Source organism: Vicugna pacos, chromosome 3, assembly GCF_048564905.1.
Source record: "Vicugna pacos chromosome 3, VicPac4, whole genome shotgun sequence".
Taxonomy (NCBI): Eukaryota; Metazoa; Chordata; class Mammalia; order Artiodactyla; family Camelidae; genus Vicugna; species Vicugna pacos.
Window position 1 is genome coordinate 14,565,514 of NC_132989.1, and position 19,826 is coordinate 14,585,339.

At 47.9% G+C, this 19,826-nt stretch overlaps 1 protein-coding gene and 1 long non-coding RNA gene across 4 annotated transcripts; one reads left to right on the plus strand and one right to left on the minus strand.

Moving 5' to 3' along the window:
* Positions 1-1,725: 1,725 nt before the first annotated feature.
* On the minus strand, positions 1,726-18,082 carry LOC140691361 (uncharacterized). Of its 2 annotated transcripts, none has more exons than XR_012066996.1 (5): positions 17,461-18,082; positions 12,868-12,950; positions 12,214-12,328; positions 6,995-7,070; positions 1,726-2,026 (listed from the first exon to the last, which is right to left on the minus strand). It is a non-coding gene; the product is annotated as an uncharacterized lncRNA (long non-coding RNA). The 2 variants fall into 2 exon arrangements; XR_012066995.1 differs by having other exon boundaries at positions 6,967-7,070.
* On the plus strand, positions 10,093-18,730 carry CD74 (CD74 molecule). Of its 2 annotated transcripts, XM_006220537.4 has the most exons (9): positions 10,175-10,425; positions 13,777-13,949; positions 14,161-14,234; positions 14,773-14,835; positions 15,563-15,658; positions 15,937-16,024; positions 17,059-17,250; positions 17,759-17,821; positions 18,095-18,730. In XM_006220537.4, the coding sequence occupies exons 1-9, from the start codon at positions 10,349-10,351 to the stop codon at positions 18,103-18,105; spliced, it is 837 nt and encodes a 278-aa protein (XP_006220599.3). In that variant the 5' UTR covers positions 10,175-10,348; the 3' UTR covers positions 18,106-18,730. The 2 variants fall into 2 exon arrangements, with proteins under 2 accessions (XP_072810915.1, XP_006220599.3); XM_072954814.1 differs by lacking the exon at positions 17,059-17,250 and having other exon boundaries at positions 10,093-10,425.
* The last annotated feature ends 1,096 nt before the right edge of the window (positions 18,731-19,826 follow it).

Consider the following 19,826-nt stretch of genomic DNA (forward strand, 5'->3'; position numbering starts at 1 on the left):
TCCGCGGGCATCCTCAGCCTCTTAATACAGGATCTGGAAAACCTTTCCCAAAACATGGCCTCAGGGGAGCGTTGTTGACCTTAGATTGTCTAAAGAGAAGATGTGTAAGGGACTTCAAGTAGGTAGAGTTCTATCTTGAAAGAGGGAGCAGGCAGTCTTGTTGCACGTAGTCCTAAGGTGCCAGTGGGTAGGAGTTGTAGAGAGAGAGATCTAAGCCTTAGGTAAAGAAGAGTTTTCTAAGAGAGCTGCTAAGGGAATAAAACTGCTTCTGAGAGAGTGATCGCCCCATGATTGGGGGCATACAAGTGTAAGCCAGACCCCCAAAGACTAGTTACATTAGAAGCTTAGTGTGACAGAGACAGTTGTTCCCCAACGTGCTTCATCTTCTGTTGTAAATAGCAGTCTCAATTTTTAGCTGGATGTTTGGTTGATTAGAATAAAGATTACAGTTCCTAAGTATAGACACCATGCTGTATACTATAGCCCTAGGACTTATTTTATACGGTAAATATCTTAAGGGGACATTCCCTTTTCTCTAGATACTTGCTTTCAGATCTCTGCTGGAAGGTCTGTCTGACCTTATCAGATAGTCCTTCCTTGATCACAGATCAATTAATGTTTCTGCCCCCTGCCCCACCTCTGGCCATCATTCTCAAGCTGTGTACCTGCCACATTCATAGCACTTAACCCCACCTGATGTATAGGTCTGTGTCTCCAAGTCCAACAGTTGTCAGCCTTCAGCGTGCATCAGATTCAGGAGATGTGGGATGGAGGCCTGCCTGCAGATTTGTATTTCTAACCAGTTCCCATGTAGGGCTGGTGCTGGTAGCCTGGAGACCACACTTGGAGAACCACTGGACTTGTCTGTTTAGGTCACTGCTGTGTCCTGACACCAGGAACAGTGTGTTAAGTCGTGTTGCTGTAAATAATTGTTGACTAAAATTGCAGGCATTACCTCGTTCCGTTGCTTTAAAATAAGTGCTGTTATTATCCACATGTTACATATGGGGAAACTGAGGGCCAGAGAAGTTAAGTGACTTGTCCAGGGGCACAGAACTAGAAAGGGGCAGAGCAGAGATTCAAACCTGCACTTGTCTGTAACCAGCCACACTTCGTGCCCTCCTCAGTCACTATGCTGCCTTCCCCCTGGCAGGCTGGGGCTCATCGCAATCGGGTTGAGTAGAAAGAGGAAGACCCTCCCTGTCTGCGTCTCTGCTGAGGCTTAGGAAGTAGATGGCAGCAGAGTGCTGCTCCTGAAGGGAGTCCCCTGGCTCTGGAGCTCGTAGCAGTCATACATAGGTGGCCATCAGGTGGCAACATACTGACAGGAAGCCACAAGCTGGGGGTGGGGGGTCTGGGTTCTGCCACCATTAACTTCTGTGACCCTAGATATAGCCCATTTCTTACGGGCCTCAGTTACCCCATCTTCACAGATAGGAGATTGGATTTCTGTAATGTCTCGGGAGCCCTGACAGCTCAAGTACATTCTAGGAGACGGGTGCGGTGACTGAAAAATCACATGCCCCCAAACCAAATACACCATTTCTCTTTCCCTCACTGGGGGGAAAATTTTTCTTTTTGTACTAAGTTTTTGAAATCTAATGTGTATTTTACAGTTACAGCACATCTCAAATCAGCCTAGCCACATTTTAAGGCTTCAGGTGCCACATGTGGCCAGTGGCTGCCTTGTTAGACAGCATGGCACTAGAATATTAATGGCAAACATTTATTGAGGTAGGCACTAGTTTTATACACATTATCTTAGTCAGTCCTGGTAGCACCTTATGAAATAGGCAAGATTGTTATTAGTCTAATTTTACAGATAAAGAAACTGAGATTCAGGGAGGCTTCTTGGACCAGATCACATAGCAAGTAAGCAGAAGAGTCTGGGTTTCAGCTTGGCTCTGTCTGGCTCTAGAGTCTGGGCTCTTCATCTTGACATAATCCTTCCCGGATGGTAGATGCTTAGGATATGCATTCAGTGAGGCCCACTGACAGAGAATCCAAATCCAGGAAATGCAAAAGCCTGGAAACAAACAAGCAGGCCTGTGAGGGCAGGAGGCGAGAGGCATCGAAGCTACCGTTGTCCCACCCCCGAGCTACATGTTTGGCAACACTGAGGTGCCTGGCAAACAACCAGGGGGAAGTCATGATCTTAGGAAAATCATGTTAGTGTTATGAACAAACTGAGCTTGCAAAAAAAAGGAAATCTGGCATCAGGGAAAAATGCAAATTGAGAAATGCAGAACAAAAGGAATGACCTGCAAGGAGTGCAAAAGAGGGTGGAATTCCCTGGGGCAGGGCTAGGCCCAAAGGGTGGAGGTTATAGAGAGCAAGTTGTAGCTCTACCTCCAGAAAAATTACAGTGATGATAGTGTCAGTAGCTAAATCTTAATCAAGCACTTACCAAGCAACTTAAGGCAGGATCTTATTTAGTCCTGATAATGATACTAGGAAGTAGATACTACTATTAATACCATTTTACAGCTGAGGAAACTGAGGCATAGGATGCTAGTAGGAAGCAGAGTTGAGATTCAACCAACTGAAGTCCACACTCTGGATTGCCACACTATTCTACTGCCTAGAACAGTTGCTCATGGAGGTAGTGAGCTCTGTCTCTGGAGGCATCTAAGCAGATGCCCAGGGATGTGAGGAAATGCTCAAAAAGGATCATTCCTGAGTAGGACAGAACTAGTGAACTGATACTAAGCTGGTCTGGAGAGTAATGGAGGTAGTAATTGCCACATGAAGCAAAGATTGGGAAGGAATCCATCCCCTTGGAAATAGGGGCTACAGGAGGCATGGCCTTCACTAAGACTGGTCACAGTGAGTGAGGGGTCTGTTGGGGGCAGTAAGGCATGGTAATTAAGAGAATGGCCTCTGCAGATAGCTAGGACCTGGGTTCAAATCCTGGGTTTGCCACTTGTTGGCACTTAGCTAGTATTTGTACATCTCTTTTAATCTCCCTGAGACTCACGGGGCCATTGTGACAATACAATGAGAAAACACTTGAAATAATTTACACTCAATCAAAGAGCTGAGACAGAGCTCCACCAAATCGAAAAAGTCAGGAGCCAAGGCCTTGATATAATTCAGGAAGTCTTACTTTTTGCTCAAATACTTTGGATAGACAGGGCTGTTGGTGGCAGCATTTGGGAAATAAGCTGCCAGGCTGAGTAGGGAAGTCGGAGAGCTGGGGAGCAGGAAAAGAAGTGGCAGGGAGCAGGTTTGGCTGCCTTAGAGGAGAGGCAGTCTAGAACCACTCCTGCCTGGAGAGGAGGCTGGGCAGCAGAGCCCCTCAGCTGTAGAGGAGCAGCCCTGTGGAAGCACCAGGGACTCGCTGTCCAGAACCCCTCCTCCTCAGCATTATCAGTCCCTCCCTCCTGAGTATTTCCCACCTGGACAAACATACTGGAACACCATGACCTGCATCCTCCAGGGGCTGCCCCCACCTCTCTGCTCTCCCTTCCATGCTGGCTTCACTTCTTCCCTCCTGGTCACCTCAGAACCCAATTCTCAGTCTTGCTTTTGTCAAGATCTCTCATGACCTCCACGTGGCCAGGTCCAGCGGGCATTTCTCAGTGGTTGTCTTCCTTGTCCTCTCATTAGTATTTGACACAACTGACGCTCCTTCATTCCGTTATTGGGATCTGTGATCACACCCTCTCCCCATTTTCCTTCTGCTCCCTGACTACTCTGTACTGCTCAGCATTGCTCCGCATTGCATCTCTATAGATTGAGGGTCCCCAGAGCTGAGTTCTGGTTCCATGGTTTAAAATATTGTCTGCAGGTTAACAATTTACAAATGTATATGTTCACTCTTTTTTTAAGTTTCAGTCTGGTATCTTCAACCATCTACTTGATGTCTACATGTAGGTGTAGGTGTCACACAGCATACAGCCGGGATCAAAACTCTGGGGTCTACCTGTCCTGGAATGCGTTCTCCCAAATTCCCCATCTCAGTGAATGCCACCATCCATTGTATAGCTCTAAACCTGGCACCATCTCTCACCTCACTCCCACAGCAAGTCCTGACGTTTCTACCTTCAAAACAGCTGTTGAACCCATCCACTTCTCCCTGTCTTCACCACCACCTGAAGTCACCACCGTCTCTCACCTAAACTACTTTGCTTCTAACTGATCTCCAGGTTCCCACTCCTGCCCCCTGTAAATCTCTATGCCACACATCATTTTAAAACATAAACCAGCCCCAGCCCCTCCCTGCCTGACACCTTCCACCAGCTTCCCACTGTCCTTGGAATAATACCTAAGCTGCATCAAGCCTGCACCATCCTGTTCTGGCCTGTCCCTGCAGCAGCATCTGAAACCACTCTCCCCCTCACTCACTAGGCTCAGACGCACTGTACTTCTTTCTGTTCCTCAAATGTGCCAAGGACTTCTTGTTTCTGTGAATGACATCATCTTCTCCGTCATCCAAGCAGGAAAACTTAGCAGCATCCTGGTCTCACCCTTCTGTCCATATCTAGTCAGGCCTGAGTCCTGACCTCTGTGACAAGTGAGACCTCTTAGTCTATTAGAAGAGAAGGAGGGAGCTGTCTTCCAACCCATCCTCCTAGCTGGAATTATCTTCAGCCTCCTGTGGGTGAGGACCGGATGACCTTTTAGGTCATCTTCAGCTTTGGCCTAAAGCTTCTTCACAAGGAAAAGGCTTTAGACTGCCATTTTGTTATCACAATCAGCTTAGAATCAACTGACTTTGATGCATTTGTTTTTATTTAAATGTAATTTTAATTTGTATCAAAGTTATAAATTCACGTATCTAGAGAACCAAATCCTTCTAAAAGGCTGGCTGTGAAAACCAACAGTTCTTCACCTTCCTTTTCATGCCACTTTATAACACTTTTCGCTGATTCTTTTGGTATTTACCTCCGTATCTCTGAATGACTTCTGGTACTGTTACTGTTTGATTCTTCAGTTTTAAACATCTGGTTGGCTTTTCACTGTGGAAGACAAAGATTTAGCCCTCTTTCTTCCTCTGTCTCCCTAGGTGACTCCTCCTGTCCTCGCATCCTCTCCAATGCCTCTATTTTTAGTTAGATCGGTATTCACACTTTACCATATTAAGACAATGTAAATGCCATTCATAGCTGAGCTGCATAGTATATAGTATGATGACTAGTCATCTCCTTTGTTTTCCCAAGAGTTAATAGTTGTCTTGGTTTCTCATTTGCTTAATTTTCTATGAATTTATCAGAATTCAACCTCATACTGTCTAAAAATGATCTAAATTGCCTCTCAGTGTGTTCAGACATGTCAGATATCTATCAGTTTTGTCTTGTTGAGGAAATGTCTTTCAGAGCCTTTGGGCCTGATCCAGTGTGGATCTGCTATACTTAACTCCCAGGACTTCACCGTACTGTCATCCCAGGGATCCCCGTTCTCTCTCGTGAGTTAAAGTTTAGTATCCCATGACCCAAGTCTTTCTTTATTTTTAGTGAACACTTTTGTTTTGGTGTTCCTTGAAGCTTTCTGAGGAAGGAAAAATTTTTGAGATACTGAATGTCTGAAAATATCTTAATGATGCCCTCATACCTATTTGATAATTTGGCTCAGTAAACATTTTAGGGTATAAATCATTTTCCCATAGAAATTTGAAGGCATTGACCCAATATCTTCTGGTTTCAAAGGTTGCTGCTAAGAAGTCCAAAGTCATTCTGGTTCCTGGGACTTTCTATCTGTCCTGTTTTTTCCTTTCTGTGGAATCTTCTCTGTCTTTATTTTTCTGAAACTTCATTTGATATGCCTTGGCATGAAATTATTCTCGTACCTTGTCCTTGGTATTCACTGGGCCTTTTCAGTTTGGAAATTTATGTCTTCAATTTCTGGAAATAGAACTGGATTATTTCACTGACATCTTCCCCTGTATTTTCTCTCTTCCCTATTTCTAGAACTCTGATATTTGGCTTTTGGACCTCCTGGACTGGTCTTTAATTCTCTTACTTTTTCTATTTTTTTCTTTTTATCTTTTGGTTTACCTTCTAGGAGATTAAAAAAAATTATCTTTTATCTACTTATTATTTAATATCTGCCTTTGTAGTTTTAATCTTTAAGAGATGTGGGGTTTTTGTTCTAATAGTACTTCTATCTTTATAGCTTTCTATTCTTGTTTCATGGGTACAATATCATCCTTTATCTCCCTAAGGCTGTTTATTAATGACTGTTTGTTTCCCCCATGGTGCTTTTTTGGAGTTTGGTTATTTGTTTTGTTTACTCTCTTTTATATTAGAGGTTTTCTTCAGATGTCCCATGAGCCTTGATTGTCTAAAAAATCATGTGGAACCTGTGACCAGTAAGTAGGGCTTATTCACTGAGGGCTTCCCTGTAGGGTTATCTGGCTGTGTTGTTTCATTGATGAGAATCTTTACATCATTCCTTGTGGGATGGTCATGCTCTCTGGAGAAGGATCCTTTAATTTATTGCCTGGAGAGAGAAGGCCTGGCTTCTAGCATTCTGGGAAGTGGGTGGGGGAGAGGGCTGGGACTCATAGCTTCCAAACTGGGCCCATCCCCTGCCCTGGGCCTAGGGATAGACTTCAAATCTTAGGAAGGGAGAGGACATGGATATCCAACTGCTTCTTAAACAAATTTCCAACCAATCCTCTCTTTAGCCCCACCTGTACTCCCACCCAGGGGCCTCCTACCCCAATGCCTGAGCCTGTTCAGTATAAGTAGGTGGCTCCTCAGCTTTTCTAGCTGCAGGTTTAGGATTAAGCTTTCTGGGGTCTGTTAGGGACTACCTCTAATCCACCTGCCTTCCAGCTTCCAAAATCCTGCTGCTTTGTATTCTGTTTTCTTTGTAAATTTTATATTTACACTTTAAAAAAAAGAAAAAGACAATTTGTTATTTTAGTGACAGAAGCCCAGTGAAAGAGGAAGCAAAGGTATATGTGTTCTAGCCATCATTAACAAGTAATCTTTTTTTAAGTTGAGCTATAAATTCACATACTATAATATTCAAGCTTTTAAAATCATACAGTTCAGTAGTTTTCCATGTATCCGCAGAGTTGTGCAATCTTCATCACTGTCTAATTCCAGAATATTTTCATCATCCTGAAAGGAAACCCCACACCCGTTACAATCATTCCCTGTCCCCATTCCCCCCAGCCCCTGGCAACTGCTAATCTACATTCTGTTTCTATGGTTTGCCTAGCCTCAACATTTCACGTAAATGGAATTTATGTGAATATGCGGCCTTTTGTGTCCGGCTTATTTCACTTAGCATAATGTTTTCAAAGTTCATCCATTTTGTGGCATGAACCAGTACTTAATTCCTTTTTCAAAAAATTAGTTTTATTGTAATATTAATCCTTTTTTGAATTAAATAAATAATACTTATTTAATAATAATATTCCATTGTATGGATATACCATATTTTGTTTACTCACTCATTATTTGATGTGTATTTGAGTTGCTTTCACTTTGGGGCTATGATGGATGATGGTGCTGTGTGCATCTGTGTACAAGTTCTTGTATGGGTATATGTTTTCATTTCTCTTGAGTCGATATCCAGGAGTGGAGTTATTAGGTCATATGTAACTCTGTATTTAACTTTTTGAGAAATTACCAAATTGTTTTCCAAAGTAACTGTACCATTTTACTTCCCACTAGCAATATGTAAGAGTTCCAATTACTCCACATCCTTATCACCACTTGTTATTATCTTTTTGATTATAGCCATCATAGTGGGTGTGAAGTGATACCTCATTGTGGCCTGGATTTGCATTTCCCTAATGACTAATAATGTGGAGCATCTTTTCATGTGCTTATTGACCATCTGTATATCTTCTTTGAAAAAGGTCTACTCAGATCCTTTTCCCATTTGAGACTGGGTTGTCTTTTTTGGGGGGAGGGAGGAATTAGTTTTATTTATTTATTTGTTTGTTTATTCACTTAATGGAGGTACTGGGGATTGAACCCAGGACCTCATGCATACTAAACACACACTCTACCACTGAGCTATATCCTACCCCCGAGACTGGGTTGTCTTTTTATTGTTGAGTTATAATAGCTCTTTATGTATTCTGGAATTAGACCCTTATCAGATATGTAATTTGTAAATATTTTCTCCTATTTTGTGGGCTGACTTTTCACTCTCTTGATAGTGTCCTTTGAAGCATAACTTACCTATTTTTCTTTGTTGCTTATGTTTTAAGAAATCTTTTTTAAAAGTCCCATTTTTTAAACAGTCCTATTGAGGTATAACTGACATATAATAAACTTTACGTATTTAAATTGTACAATTTTGTAAGCTTTGACACACACATCTGTCATGAAAACAGCCCCACATCAAGATAACGAGCATAACTATAACATCCAAAGTTTCTTTGTGCCCCTCTGTCGTCCCTTTCTCTTGTCCCATCTTGTACCACACTCCCTCAATCCTCAGGCAGCTCTCACTTGCCTTCTGTCACTGCAAGTTAGTTTGCATTTCCCAGAATTTTATCTAAATGAAATTGTACAATATATACTCTTTTGTTCTGGCTTCTTCTTTGTGTGTGTGTGTGTGTGGGGGGAAGGTAATTAGGTTTATTTATCTATTTATAATTCTTTAATGGAGGTTCTAGGGATTGAACCCAGGATTTTGTGCATGCTAAGCATACACCACCACTGAACTATACTCTCCCCCTGAATTCTGGCTTCTTTTATACAGCATAATTATTTGAGATTCATCCAGGTTGTGGGTTCACTCCTTTCTGTTGCTGAGTAGTATTCCATTTTTGTTTATCCACTCACCTGTTGATGGACATTTAAATTGTTTCAAGTTTTCGGCTATCACAGACAACAGTGCTATGAACATTTCAGCCCAAGTTTGTGCGGCTGTATGACTTCATTTGTCTTGATTATTCAGAAAATATCTTACTAGTAAATATTTGAATAATAACAGTTTCATTTCTTGAGCATCTCCTGTGGTACCAGGATCTGTGCCAAATGCTTATTTAACATAACAACTATGCAAGTTTAGTACAACTGTCCTTACTTTACAAAGGGAAAAACCAGTTTAGAAATGCTGAGAAACAGGCTCAGGTCTTAGACCTGGGATGTTTCTGACTTGGGACTTGGAATTCAGGTCTAGCTGCATGAAAGCTCTTCTCCTTCCCCACAGAACACATATACTATCTCCCTTGACTTCTGAAATCTAAGACTCATTGAATCTTAGAGCCACAGAGTACTTAAACTTAAAACACAATTATCAATGACAATTTTAAAACACACAAAAGACATAAAGACTAATAAAAACAAGTATGGTCTATAAGCCACAGATAGTGAGAAGTGAAACATGCCAACACAGTTAAATCGCCCCTGGGTACCCTTTCCCAGTCCCTCCTCCTTCCCTCCCCATAGAGACCCCCACTCTCATGAATGTGAGCGACACAATTTGAGCATCAGGAGGCAGAAAGGTAGAGAGGTTAACATCAAGAGCCCAATTCCTGCAACATGTGATCCTGGGCAAGCACACAACCTCTCAAAGCCTCAGTGTCCCTGTCTGTAAATGGAGATAATAAAACAGTCCTCAAAGGGTCACTGTAAAGATGAAATGAAACAAAGCATGTAAAATGATTAGTACAATGCCTGGTACAAGGGAGGGCTTGGTAAGTGGTGGCAAATAATAGTACCAGAGCCTTAGAAGCATGGACTTAGGTTCAAAAAATGCTTGAGTTAGAAGAGAGGAGAGGGAACACTGAATGCAATTTTCCTCCCCCATTTTTTAGATGACATAACTGAGGCCAGAGAGGAGAGGAATTTGTCTAAGTTCACAAAGAAGTGATACGTATGTTCTATATAACTGAAGAATTGTGCTGTACACCAGCAATTGACACAACATTGTAAACCAACTATACTTCAATAAAAATAATAATAAAAAAAAGGAGCAGCCCCTTTCTGTGCCCACTCATCTATGGGTGAGAGGAGAGACAAACAAAGCATTTTCAGCATTTTTTGCTTCAAAGTGATTTCCTGTCTAGGGATTGAACGTTTGCCTGTTTCTTGGAACATCCAAAGAGCCTTATGAACCCAAAGGTCTGCCCAGAAACAAGTGATGAGGGCCCTGGGCAGCCAATGGAAGCATGCTGGCCTTTCCACCTGCCTGGGGAGTTCCCCCTCCCTATCCTGCCCCATAAAGGCAGCTTTGCCCGAGTTGGGGGTATTTCCAGCTTTGTGGCTTTCACTTCCACTTCTACCAGGTGGGCGGAGTGGCCTCCTGTGGACAAATCAGAATCCTCCTCAGCCTCAACTTCAAGAAGTGAGCCAGCGACTCAGGGTCCCAGACACACAGGCAGCAGCAGCAGCAGCAGCAGCAGGAGGCGTGGGGAAGACCAGAAGCCAGAACCATGGAAGACCAGCGCGACCTCATCTCTAACCACGAGCAGCTGCCCATACTGGGCCAGCGCCCTGCAGCCCCAGAGAGGTACGTGTGAACAGGAGAGGTGCTGTGGAAGGAGGTGCAGATTTGGACTCTGACTCCAACACTAACTGGGCAATTTTGAGCAAGTCTCTCGCCTACCCTGGGCTTTGGTTCTACCTCTTGTGAAATGAGGGGGCGCCTCTAGGGCAGGGATTTTAACTTTCTTTGCATCGTGTGCTTCCCTTCTGAAAATCAGGAGAGCGCTCTGGACTCTTTCCTTTGAGTTTCACACAATATCCAGGTGTTCACAGGGCCCCTGAGGCTGGGCCATGAACCCTAGGTTAGAAATTTTGGACAAGATTTTGAAAATATTATGGATTCTAGGTGGAGCAGCAGAGTTTCTAAAAGAGAATGGTAGAAGCAGCTCATCACAGGAGTTTCCTCCTAACTACCATGGATGGGTATACATGCTTGTATCAAGGGGATTATAATTGCAGGTGCCTTGTAAAGTAGATGGAAATGTCTGTTATCACAGGAGCGATTGAGAGATGTTGGAGTCGGGGTCGAGAAAGGGCAAGGGGGGCTCTGGCTACATTTGTGCCCCTCTTCCTTGAAGCAAAGGACCAGCAAGCCATCCTGAGGACCTTTCCCCAGTCCCAGTATGGCCTCCTCCATGCGGTTCCCTGGGGAAAAGGGGGGGCTGGTTAGACTGTAGCTACCCCAATGTCCCCGATCCCCCCAATCTCCAAAATAATTTGTAAATTACAGGGACTTAACAGGTATGATGTCAGCTGTTGACAGGCAGAAAGGGGTTTGGGAGAGACACTCAGAGATGTTATGAGGAACCGCATTCTGGAGGACAGGTCACTAGGTAGAGACCATTAGAGCCTGGTCTGTGAAAATCCTGGGAATCCCATGGCTAGGAGGGCTCTCTTGTGAGGTCTGGATTCTCATCTAGGTTTTGCTACTGTCACATGTGACTTGTATAAATCACTGTTTCTCTCTGGTTCTCAGTAATAATAGTAATAATAAAAACGATGATAGTAGTTATAATAGTTCTTATTTGCTGTATACCCGTCACCAGTCCTTAGTCACTGTTAGTAATTACTGTGGTTAGTTATGTGCCAGACACATAACTAAATGCTAAACTCAATCCTAATACTCACAGTAACCCTAAGAGTCAGGCCCTTTAATATCCCCATTTTTATATAAGAGAAAATTGAGACTCATATAATTAGTGATTTACCTAAGTTATCACAACTAAATACTGGAGTCAGAATCTGAACCCAGGACCAGCCTGATTTCAAAGTTTGAGTTCATTCTACCACCTGAGACTCTTCTAGAGGCACTGTTTGCAGGGAGGAGAGGTGGTCCCCTCTGAGCTCAGCCCACCCAGTGAGTTGCAGACCCAGCATGGGCTTAGTGAACAGAAAGGGTGCCCCCTAGTCAAATCCTTGCCTAGTTTTTCTCTTAGTTCAATTACTGCTTCTAAAACTGGCGGGGCCTGTTTTCGGACCCTTTCATGAACACTTCTGCCTGGCAACATTCGTGTCATGATTCCTGCTAGTTCTGGTTGGCTCCTGATTTTGGCCAATTGTTACGCAAGTAGGAGGCAGCTGAAAGGAGGAAGTGAAGAGAGGGGTGACAAAGAGTTGGCACTCATCCAGAACCAGGGACAGGCAATCAAGATGCATAAAGAGGAAGGAAACCAGATGCTAAAGTTAACTATTAACTCTCTTGAGACTAGAGCTCAGGGTTACTTATAGTGCTAACTGTGTGCTAGGTATGGAGCCAAGAGTTTTACCCTGTGATCTTATTTTACATAACAACCTTTTGAGTAGATGTTCTTACCTCAAGTTTCTCACTCAGAGAGGTTAAGTGACTTGCTTCTGGTCCCCAGGCTAAGGGAGTGGCAGAATCAGGATTCCAGTGGTCTCATCTTTAGTATGACTTTAGATCCTCAGGCCTTATGAGAAATGGGTTCAGAGAAGGGATGGTGGGAGGCAGAGCTGGGACTGGAGTGGGTGTGAGGTTGCAGAAGGGGAGAGAATGTAGAGCTTGAGCCCAGGCAAGACCCAGGCCTGGGTGGACATCTCACCACCTTTAGAGGCCAGGCCACCCCTGTTCCTTGGGACGGCCAAGAAATAGGATTTGTTTTTCCCCCCTGTCTGGTCTCCTCTTTTTCCCCACACGGGGCTTCTGCTTTCTTTTTTCAGAATAATTATCCCGTGGTCTGAGCCTTGACCCATAAATCACAGAGGGCTTGCAAGCAGAGAGCCAATGAGAATGAGCCATGTCTGTGGTGTCATGAGTTACTAGGCAGAAAGTTCTCCCCAGTGTTCCCTAAACTCTTTGCTGGTTGCTGGAGTAAGCAGGGTACAGTCTCTTCCTCAATTTCCAGTGGGGTCCCAACAGTTCTACCCCTGGGGTAGGTGGGAAGAACAGGTCAGGAACTCTCAGGGCCCTGGGACAGGATCCTTACATCCCCCATACTGTAACATGTACCTGTGCCCTCAAAACCGTATTGGAGGCCAACAGCTGCAAGGCTCCCTGAGGTCGGGCCACCCCTCCTTGTGCAGACAGCCAGTCTAGAGAGCAAGAGAAATTCTCCAGGTCATACAGGCTCAGACACCCTGCTCCTGGTGATACCCCTCCTGGGTGGATATTCCTCGTGAGTGGACGTTACCATTCAGAACACTTCTGTGGTCACATTCAGATCTTACTGCAAAGACCACCAAATTCTATTATTGCTGAGGTGAGAGGTACCCATGTAACAGGCCCAGAGAATGGCACGAGGCTTGATCAGAGGCACAGGGAGAGTCTGGGACAGAGGATGTGCTCCCAGAGAGGATGGTGCCTGGCCCTGCTCCAGCCTGGCATTGTCAGAGGCCCCGAGCCCACTCCTAAAATGGCAAGGCCTCACTTCTCTTTTTCAGGTGTGCTGCAGGCTCCGCCATCCAGGTCCTAGTTGCTTTCTTTTCCTGATTTCACTGCAGGGGTTGGGTGGGCAGCATGGGTGAAAACCCCCTTCCCCTAGAGAGCAGCCCTGATCCTCAGGAGACACCCTGGCAGAGGGAACCTGGGGAGACCTTCCATCTCAACCCCTCAATGCACAGGAGGGACTGAGGCCCCAAACGGACAGGGCACTTGTCCCTGGCTCTTCTCTAGGCAGCCTAGGCCCAGGGGCGGCTCCAGGATTTCTACCTGGGAGAGCTGTAGGAGCAGGAATGGTGGGACGTACGGGGCTGGGAGAATGTCTCCAAGCTGCATGTTCATAGGCACTTGTGTGTTTGTTAGGAGTAGATGAGGGCAGGGGCTGGAAATGGGGCATGCATTCCCCGACTCCCACCTAGTCCTTGAGGCAGCCACCCCCCTGGACTCTCCTCTGACCTATCTCCTCCCATCCCCTAACAGCAAGTGCAGCCGCGGAGCCCTGTACACAGGCTTTTCTGTCCTGATGGCTCTTCTCCTGGCTGGGCAGGCCACCACTGCCTACTTCCTGTACCAGCAGCAGGGCCGGCTGGACAAGTTGACTGTCACCTCACAGAACCTGCAGCTGGAGAACCTGCGCATGAAGCTTCCCAAACGTGCGTGTCCCCTGTCTGTCCTGACATCCCCCACCCTCACATCCCTTACCTCAGAGACCCCCATTCCTGCACCCACCTGGGCCCACTGTCCTCTCCTTCTGGTCTGGAATTCCAGGCCCTCATTTGGGTCTGAGATCTTGGTCCCCAGATCTGAATACCCTCTTCCCCAGGCACTGGGGCCACACTCATGCTGTATCTCCTGCCCCTATAGCTGCCAAGCCTTTGAGCCAGATGCGGATGGCCACCCCCATGCTGATGCAGGCTCTGCCCATGCAAGGCCCACAGGTAAGGATAACCAAAGGGCGGTAGAGGGGAGGAGTTATCCAGCTTGGATGGCGGGCAGATACCAAGGAATAGGGGAGGACTGCCGGCCCAGGGAAAGCCCAGCTGGGGAGGGGGGTCTCTGACTGCTAGGGGAGGACTGGGCCTACCTTAGGAAGAGGAATTCCAGGGGCAGGGGAAGAGCCTCTTGGGGCCATCCCTGGGAGGGCCCAGCCTGCCACAATTTACGAAGTGCTTCTTCTTTCCCAGAGCATCTCACAGTCCCTCCTATTCTCAAAGCCCTTGATAAAATATATGGATAATGTTTCTGTCCACAAAGCCATGGGCAGGAAAGCTTATGCAGATTTGACCAATAGGACATTGAGGCAGGAAGGTAGTGACTTGCTCGAGCTCTCACACTTGGAAGTGTCAGAGATGGGCCTGTTGAACATCTGGAACTCGAGACTCTCACCCAGATCCCAGCTGCCAGCTCTGCTCCAGGACCCCTCTCTCCATGGGCCAGTGCTGGTAACCTAACACTCTCCATTTTTTCCCTCCACAGCTCATGCAGAATGCCACCAAGTATGGCAACATGACACAGGACCACGTGATGCACCTGCTCCTGGTGAGTGAGGTGATGCACCCCCAAGCCCCAGGCCCCTGCTGAGGCTGCACTCCAAGGTCTACACCACGCCAGGCTCACAGCAGACATTTAATACGGGCTCACCAGATTAGCGAAGGAATGCCAAGTGTGGCCCTTAAACGTTACATGAAGTTCAGCCCCGCTACTACCCGCGTTTTTGAGTGTTTGTGGTGGAGAAACCAAGGTGCAAAGCTCATTTTTTCCTTCCAAAATTTTTACTGCCTATCTACCCTGTGCCAGACACCATGCAAGGCTCAGGGACTACAACAGGGAGCAGTCAGATCCAGCTCCCAATCCTGTGGAGATCCTAGGCTAGCACGGGAGACAGACAAGTGACCAAGTGATGAGGGATGTGCAGGGGCCTTTGTGAAGACAGGCCGAGGACCTGAGCTAGCTGGGGGTTGGAAGGAAGTCCTCCTGGAAGAGATGAGACCTGAAAGATCTCATCTACATGCCTGAAGACTAGGGAGCTTAGGTGTAGACAACCAGGGGTTATTGGTAGAATTGGGCCTGGAACTGGTTCTCATGACTCCCAGCGCTGGGGTCTTGGAGCCGTGCAGCCAGATTACCTGTACCACTACCTGCCACCCTCACCAGCTCCAATATGCTGAGGTGTAGGCTGCAAGCTTAGCACAGCTTGGGTCCACCTCTCGGAATGGAAGACCAGGAAATTCTTTTTAACCTCCCTTCTTGCCTTGCTACCCTGCAGAAGGCTGACCCCCTGAAGGTGTACCCGCAGCTGAAGGGGAGCCTCCCAGAGAACCTGAAACACCTTAAGAGCACCATGGACGGCATGAACTGGAAGGTCAGCAGGCTTCCGTGTACTGGTCCCCTCTTTTTCCTGATGTCTAGAGCAGGCCTGGGAAGAGGCGGGGTGACCAGGGAAGCCATTCCGCAAGTTGGAGACAGCTTACCAGCACCTCGAAAGCCACAAACATGAAAGTGTGCTTGGAGTTTAGAAACCACCTCAACCAAGCCATGTGGGTCATTAAGCTGGCCCTCCATGCTTCTGTCCTCAGGGGCAAAGTCAGGTGGTGTTGGAAAGGGCAGTTGAGCCTGACCCTCTGCCTCTATCCCCATTAGCTCTTTGAGAACTGGATGCATTATTGGCTCTTGTTTGAAATGAGCAAGAACTCACAGGAGGAGCAGCCCTTTGAAGTTCCAACAAAAGGTACATGGAATGGGGGCTTTGGGGAGGCAGGGTTTCTGGGCGCTCCCTCAAGCTCCCCTGGAGCTGCAAAGGGTAGGGCTTTGAGCACTCCCCAATCCAAGCACAGGACTCTCCCAGCCTCCCTCTGCGCTTACTCGTCTCTCCTGCCTGTTTTTCTGGGCGTGGCTGCCCCCAGCCCCCATCCTCCATTCTGTCTGTACAGAGTCCTCCCTTCAGAAGGTAACCTCCCTTGTGGAGGATGGTACTGTGCAAGGGGACCTGAAGCAAAACCCACCCAAAACATCCCAAGAGTCATGGCAATGACCTTCCCCATCCAGCACTGCACCCCTGTGGGTTCCCGGGAGGGGGCTGGGCCCATGATTCCCACCTTTTAGAGGGCTCCTCTCTGAGGCCATACAGCCAGCAGGTACCAGACCAGAGAGCCTTGGGGTTCTTCCATATCATGGGCAACACCAGGACTTTCAGCCCTAAAGCCTTAAAGGGGCTGTGTTCTTATCCTGGTGCTAATTTGCTGTGCAACTTTGAGCAAGTCTCTTCTCTCTGGGCTGTTTCAGAAGTGGAAGATCAATGGCCCACTCCACTCTGGGCCTCAGTGTCTCCATCGTAAATTCAGAGAGGGCACCGTAGATGCTCTCTTGACCAACTCCCAGCTAATGTCTGAATCCCCTCTACAACACCTCCCTCACATGGTAACCCCCACTTCTACTTAGATATGCCCCCAGTAATGGAAGCTCAGACTTACCAAGGTGTCCACTGCTTTTCTCTAGAAATCAGAATCTTAGGTGCAATTCTGAACCCCAACAGGCATTGAATGTCAGAAGAAATCATGTTCTGGGATGAATTAACCACATAGCCTCTTTGATCCAGGACCTTACCGGTCCAGGCCCGTTTCCCCATCCGTGCAATGGGTAGAAGTACAGCCACTTGGGCAGGAGGCATTAGACTAACAGCAGTGGCATGTGGATCTCTGGTTCGGCTGAGACTCTGGCCCAGAGCCCACTGACTCACTATGTTCATCGTGCCTGTCGCTTCAGTACTGACCAAGTGCCAGGAAGAGGTCAGCCGCATCCCCGCCATCCACCCGGGCACGTTCAGGCCCAAGTGCGACGAGAACGGCAACTATATGCCGCTCCAGTGCTATGGGAGCATCGGCTACTGCTGGTGCGTCTTCCCCAACGGCACCGAGGTCCCCCACACCAGGAGCCGCGGGCACCATAACTGCAGTGGTAAGCAGTGGCCACTGCGCCAGGAGCAGGAAGGACCAGGAAGGCTGAGGGGCAGGAGGTCCCTCCTGGCACGCACGGGGCCAGGATACTCAAGGCGGCAGGCAACTCCTGGGGAACAGCCACTCAGCCATGCATCCACCCACTTGTGCATTTCTCATCTGTTTGTGCATCTATTATTTTTCTCCTTATGTCCACACTTAACCTACTTACTCATTGATCCTTCAGTCATTCCTTTTGTGACTTTTACCCATCCACGCATGCATCCAGGAGTCCTCCAGATCCAACCATCTGATTTCATCACCCCTTCCTTGGCCTGGCTTACTCGATTGCCCGGCCATACTTCATTGGCACTTGCTGTTATCCAACAAGCATCCTTCCATCCGCAATGGCTCTACCAGGTGCCAGGCCTGTGGCGAGGCTGGGAAGAATTAGCCCCTCCCAGGCCCCTCACCAATGGGTGCTGTGGGCTGGACTCTAGCTAACAAGTAGCCTTTCTGCTCCTTTGCAGACCCACTGGAAATGGAGGATCTGTCCTCTGGGCTGGGCGTGACCAAGCCAGATCTGGGCCAAGGTAAGGGCCCCTGTAGGGAATCCGGTCCCCAGCAGGTTATCCCCAGAGGGACCACCTCTCTCATGGTGGATGACTCCAGGCCATTCTCCAACGTCCATTTTGCAGATGAGGCCCAGGGTTGGGGGTTTTAGGGGCTATGGTGGTCAATACTTGTACCAAAGCAGGGGGCAGTGGAGGGTGAAGAGTCCTCGACTGCTCTGCGGCTGCAGGATGCGGGAAGGGACAGGGACCTCAGGTGACTCCGACCCTAACCTGCTGCTTCTTTCTCTGTAGTCATCCTGTGAGAACAGCAGACGCAGACGCCAGCACCCAGCCAGCCCTGCATGGCCACGGCTTCCCTGCTCCCCTGCTCCACAACCCTAGCCGCTCTCTCCTTCCCTTACCCACCCCTCCCCACACTGTCTCCCACTCTGCGCCTCATTCCAGGGGACTCTGGCACCTGGTTCTCCATCATCCTTGGACACAACAAATCATATCAGAACAGCCTAGACTAATGATGCGGCAGGGCCCTGCTGCCCAAAGCCCCCCACACTAGCAGGGACAGAAGGCCTAGGGAGGTGGAGCATGAACTAGGCTGACACCCATTTCTGACATCACAGTAGCCTCTAACATGAAGCTCCAGGATCCAGGCCCGTGGACGAGGTGGGCAGGTGCAGGGAGAAGAGACAACAGTATCCCAAGCCCCAGAACGGACACTCCTGCCATCCTCCCCGCCCCGGCCTCGGCTTTCCAGCCTGTTTAAGAGGAGGATGAGCCACCCTTCCCCTCTCCCCACCACCCCCCAGGAAGAACCACCTCCCCACCCACAGCCCCTCCTCACTTTCTGCCAACCCCTAGTTCCTGCTGCGCAGCCAAGCTTGTCATCAGCCCTCAGGGCCACAGCTGTGAAAATAAAGGTAGTAAGTAGAACGCTTGCAGCTCTCGGCTGTTCTGTTAGGTCTGGTTCGGTTACCCCAAGGGGGTTAATTGGAGACCGTGAACCCTGTGGTCTAGGTGGGAGGATGCAGTCCAGGGAGCCCAAACACATGCCCGTGGGACCAGGCCAGGCTGGGGTGCTGCAGTCATTGGACACAGACACACTTGGCTTCCACGTGTAACACACAGGAACATCCTTTACTTCCAAAAAGAAACAGGCTCCTGCCCATAGCTCTTTAAGCACAAGCCTCTGTGGGTCCAACTTCCATTTTCTCACGTCCCCATTTTCATTTCTATACTAAGAATGGTACAAGTGTGATGACAGATGGCGACAACACGGGGCCCCCATGTCGGGACCACCAGGGAGTGGGGGCTGTGGAACTGGGGGCCTCTGTCCTACTTAAGGGGTGGCTGCAGAGCCCCAGCCGGTTGTTGCCAGGAGGAGCAGAGGCCCCTGTTGTCAGACTTCTGGACTTTTCAAGAGGAGCTCCAAATCAGGAAGTTCGGTGAAACCCCTCCATCTCTAAGTTTAAAGACACTGCTCTGCTGCCTCTGCTCTAGACCAACACATTTATGGGGAGAGAGGCTACCCGAGATGGGCTTTGCCCAAGGGCCCCAAGGATGCAGCCAGATGCCACCCTGGCTCTCCAGACATCCACAGCCCAGTGCTGTTTCTGCATAACCTCCCACTATCTCTAGGGGGAGGCTAAAAGTCTCGGAGAGATGTCTCCACGACCTCAGGCGCTCCGCACTGCTCTGGGCCCAGAGAAGTGGGCCTCCGCACCGCCCACCGTCACTATGCCCTGTGGACAACACCCTGCCACATCTTTTGAGTTCCTCCACTTGCCTTCATCGCTGCAGAACCTTTGTTGCCTACACATGAGGACAACTCATTTCTAACTGACCTTTCTGCTCCTACTGTGCCTGCCAGCTATTCTTCACTAGTTACCTCGAGAGAGCCTGCCCGCTAGCAGCTCATCCTAACTTCAAAAGGTGACTTGGAAGGCCCTCCTTCTCTCTCTTGCTTCTGGGTACCTGCCTGTCCTACCCCAGCATCTGGAAACCAACCACGACCATGCCTGAGCTCCCC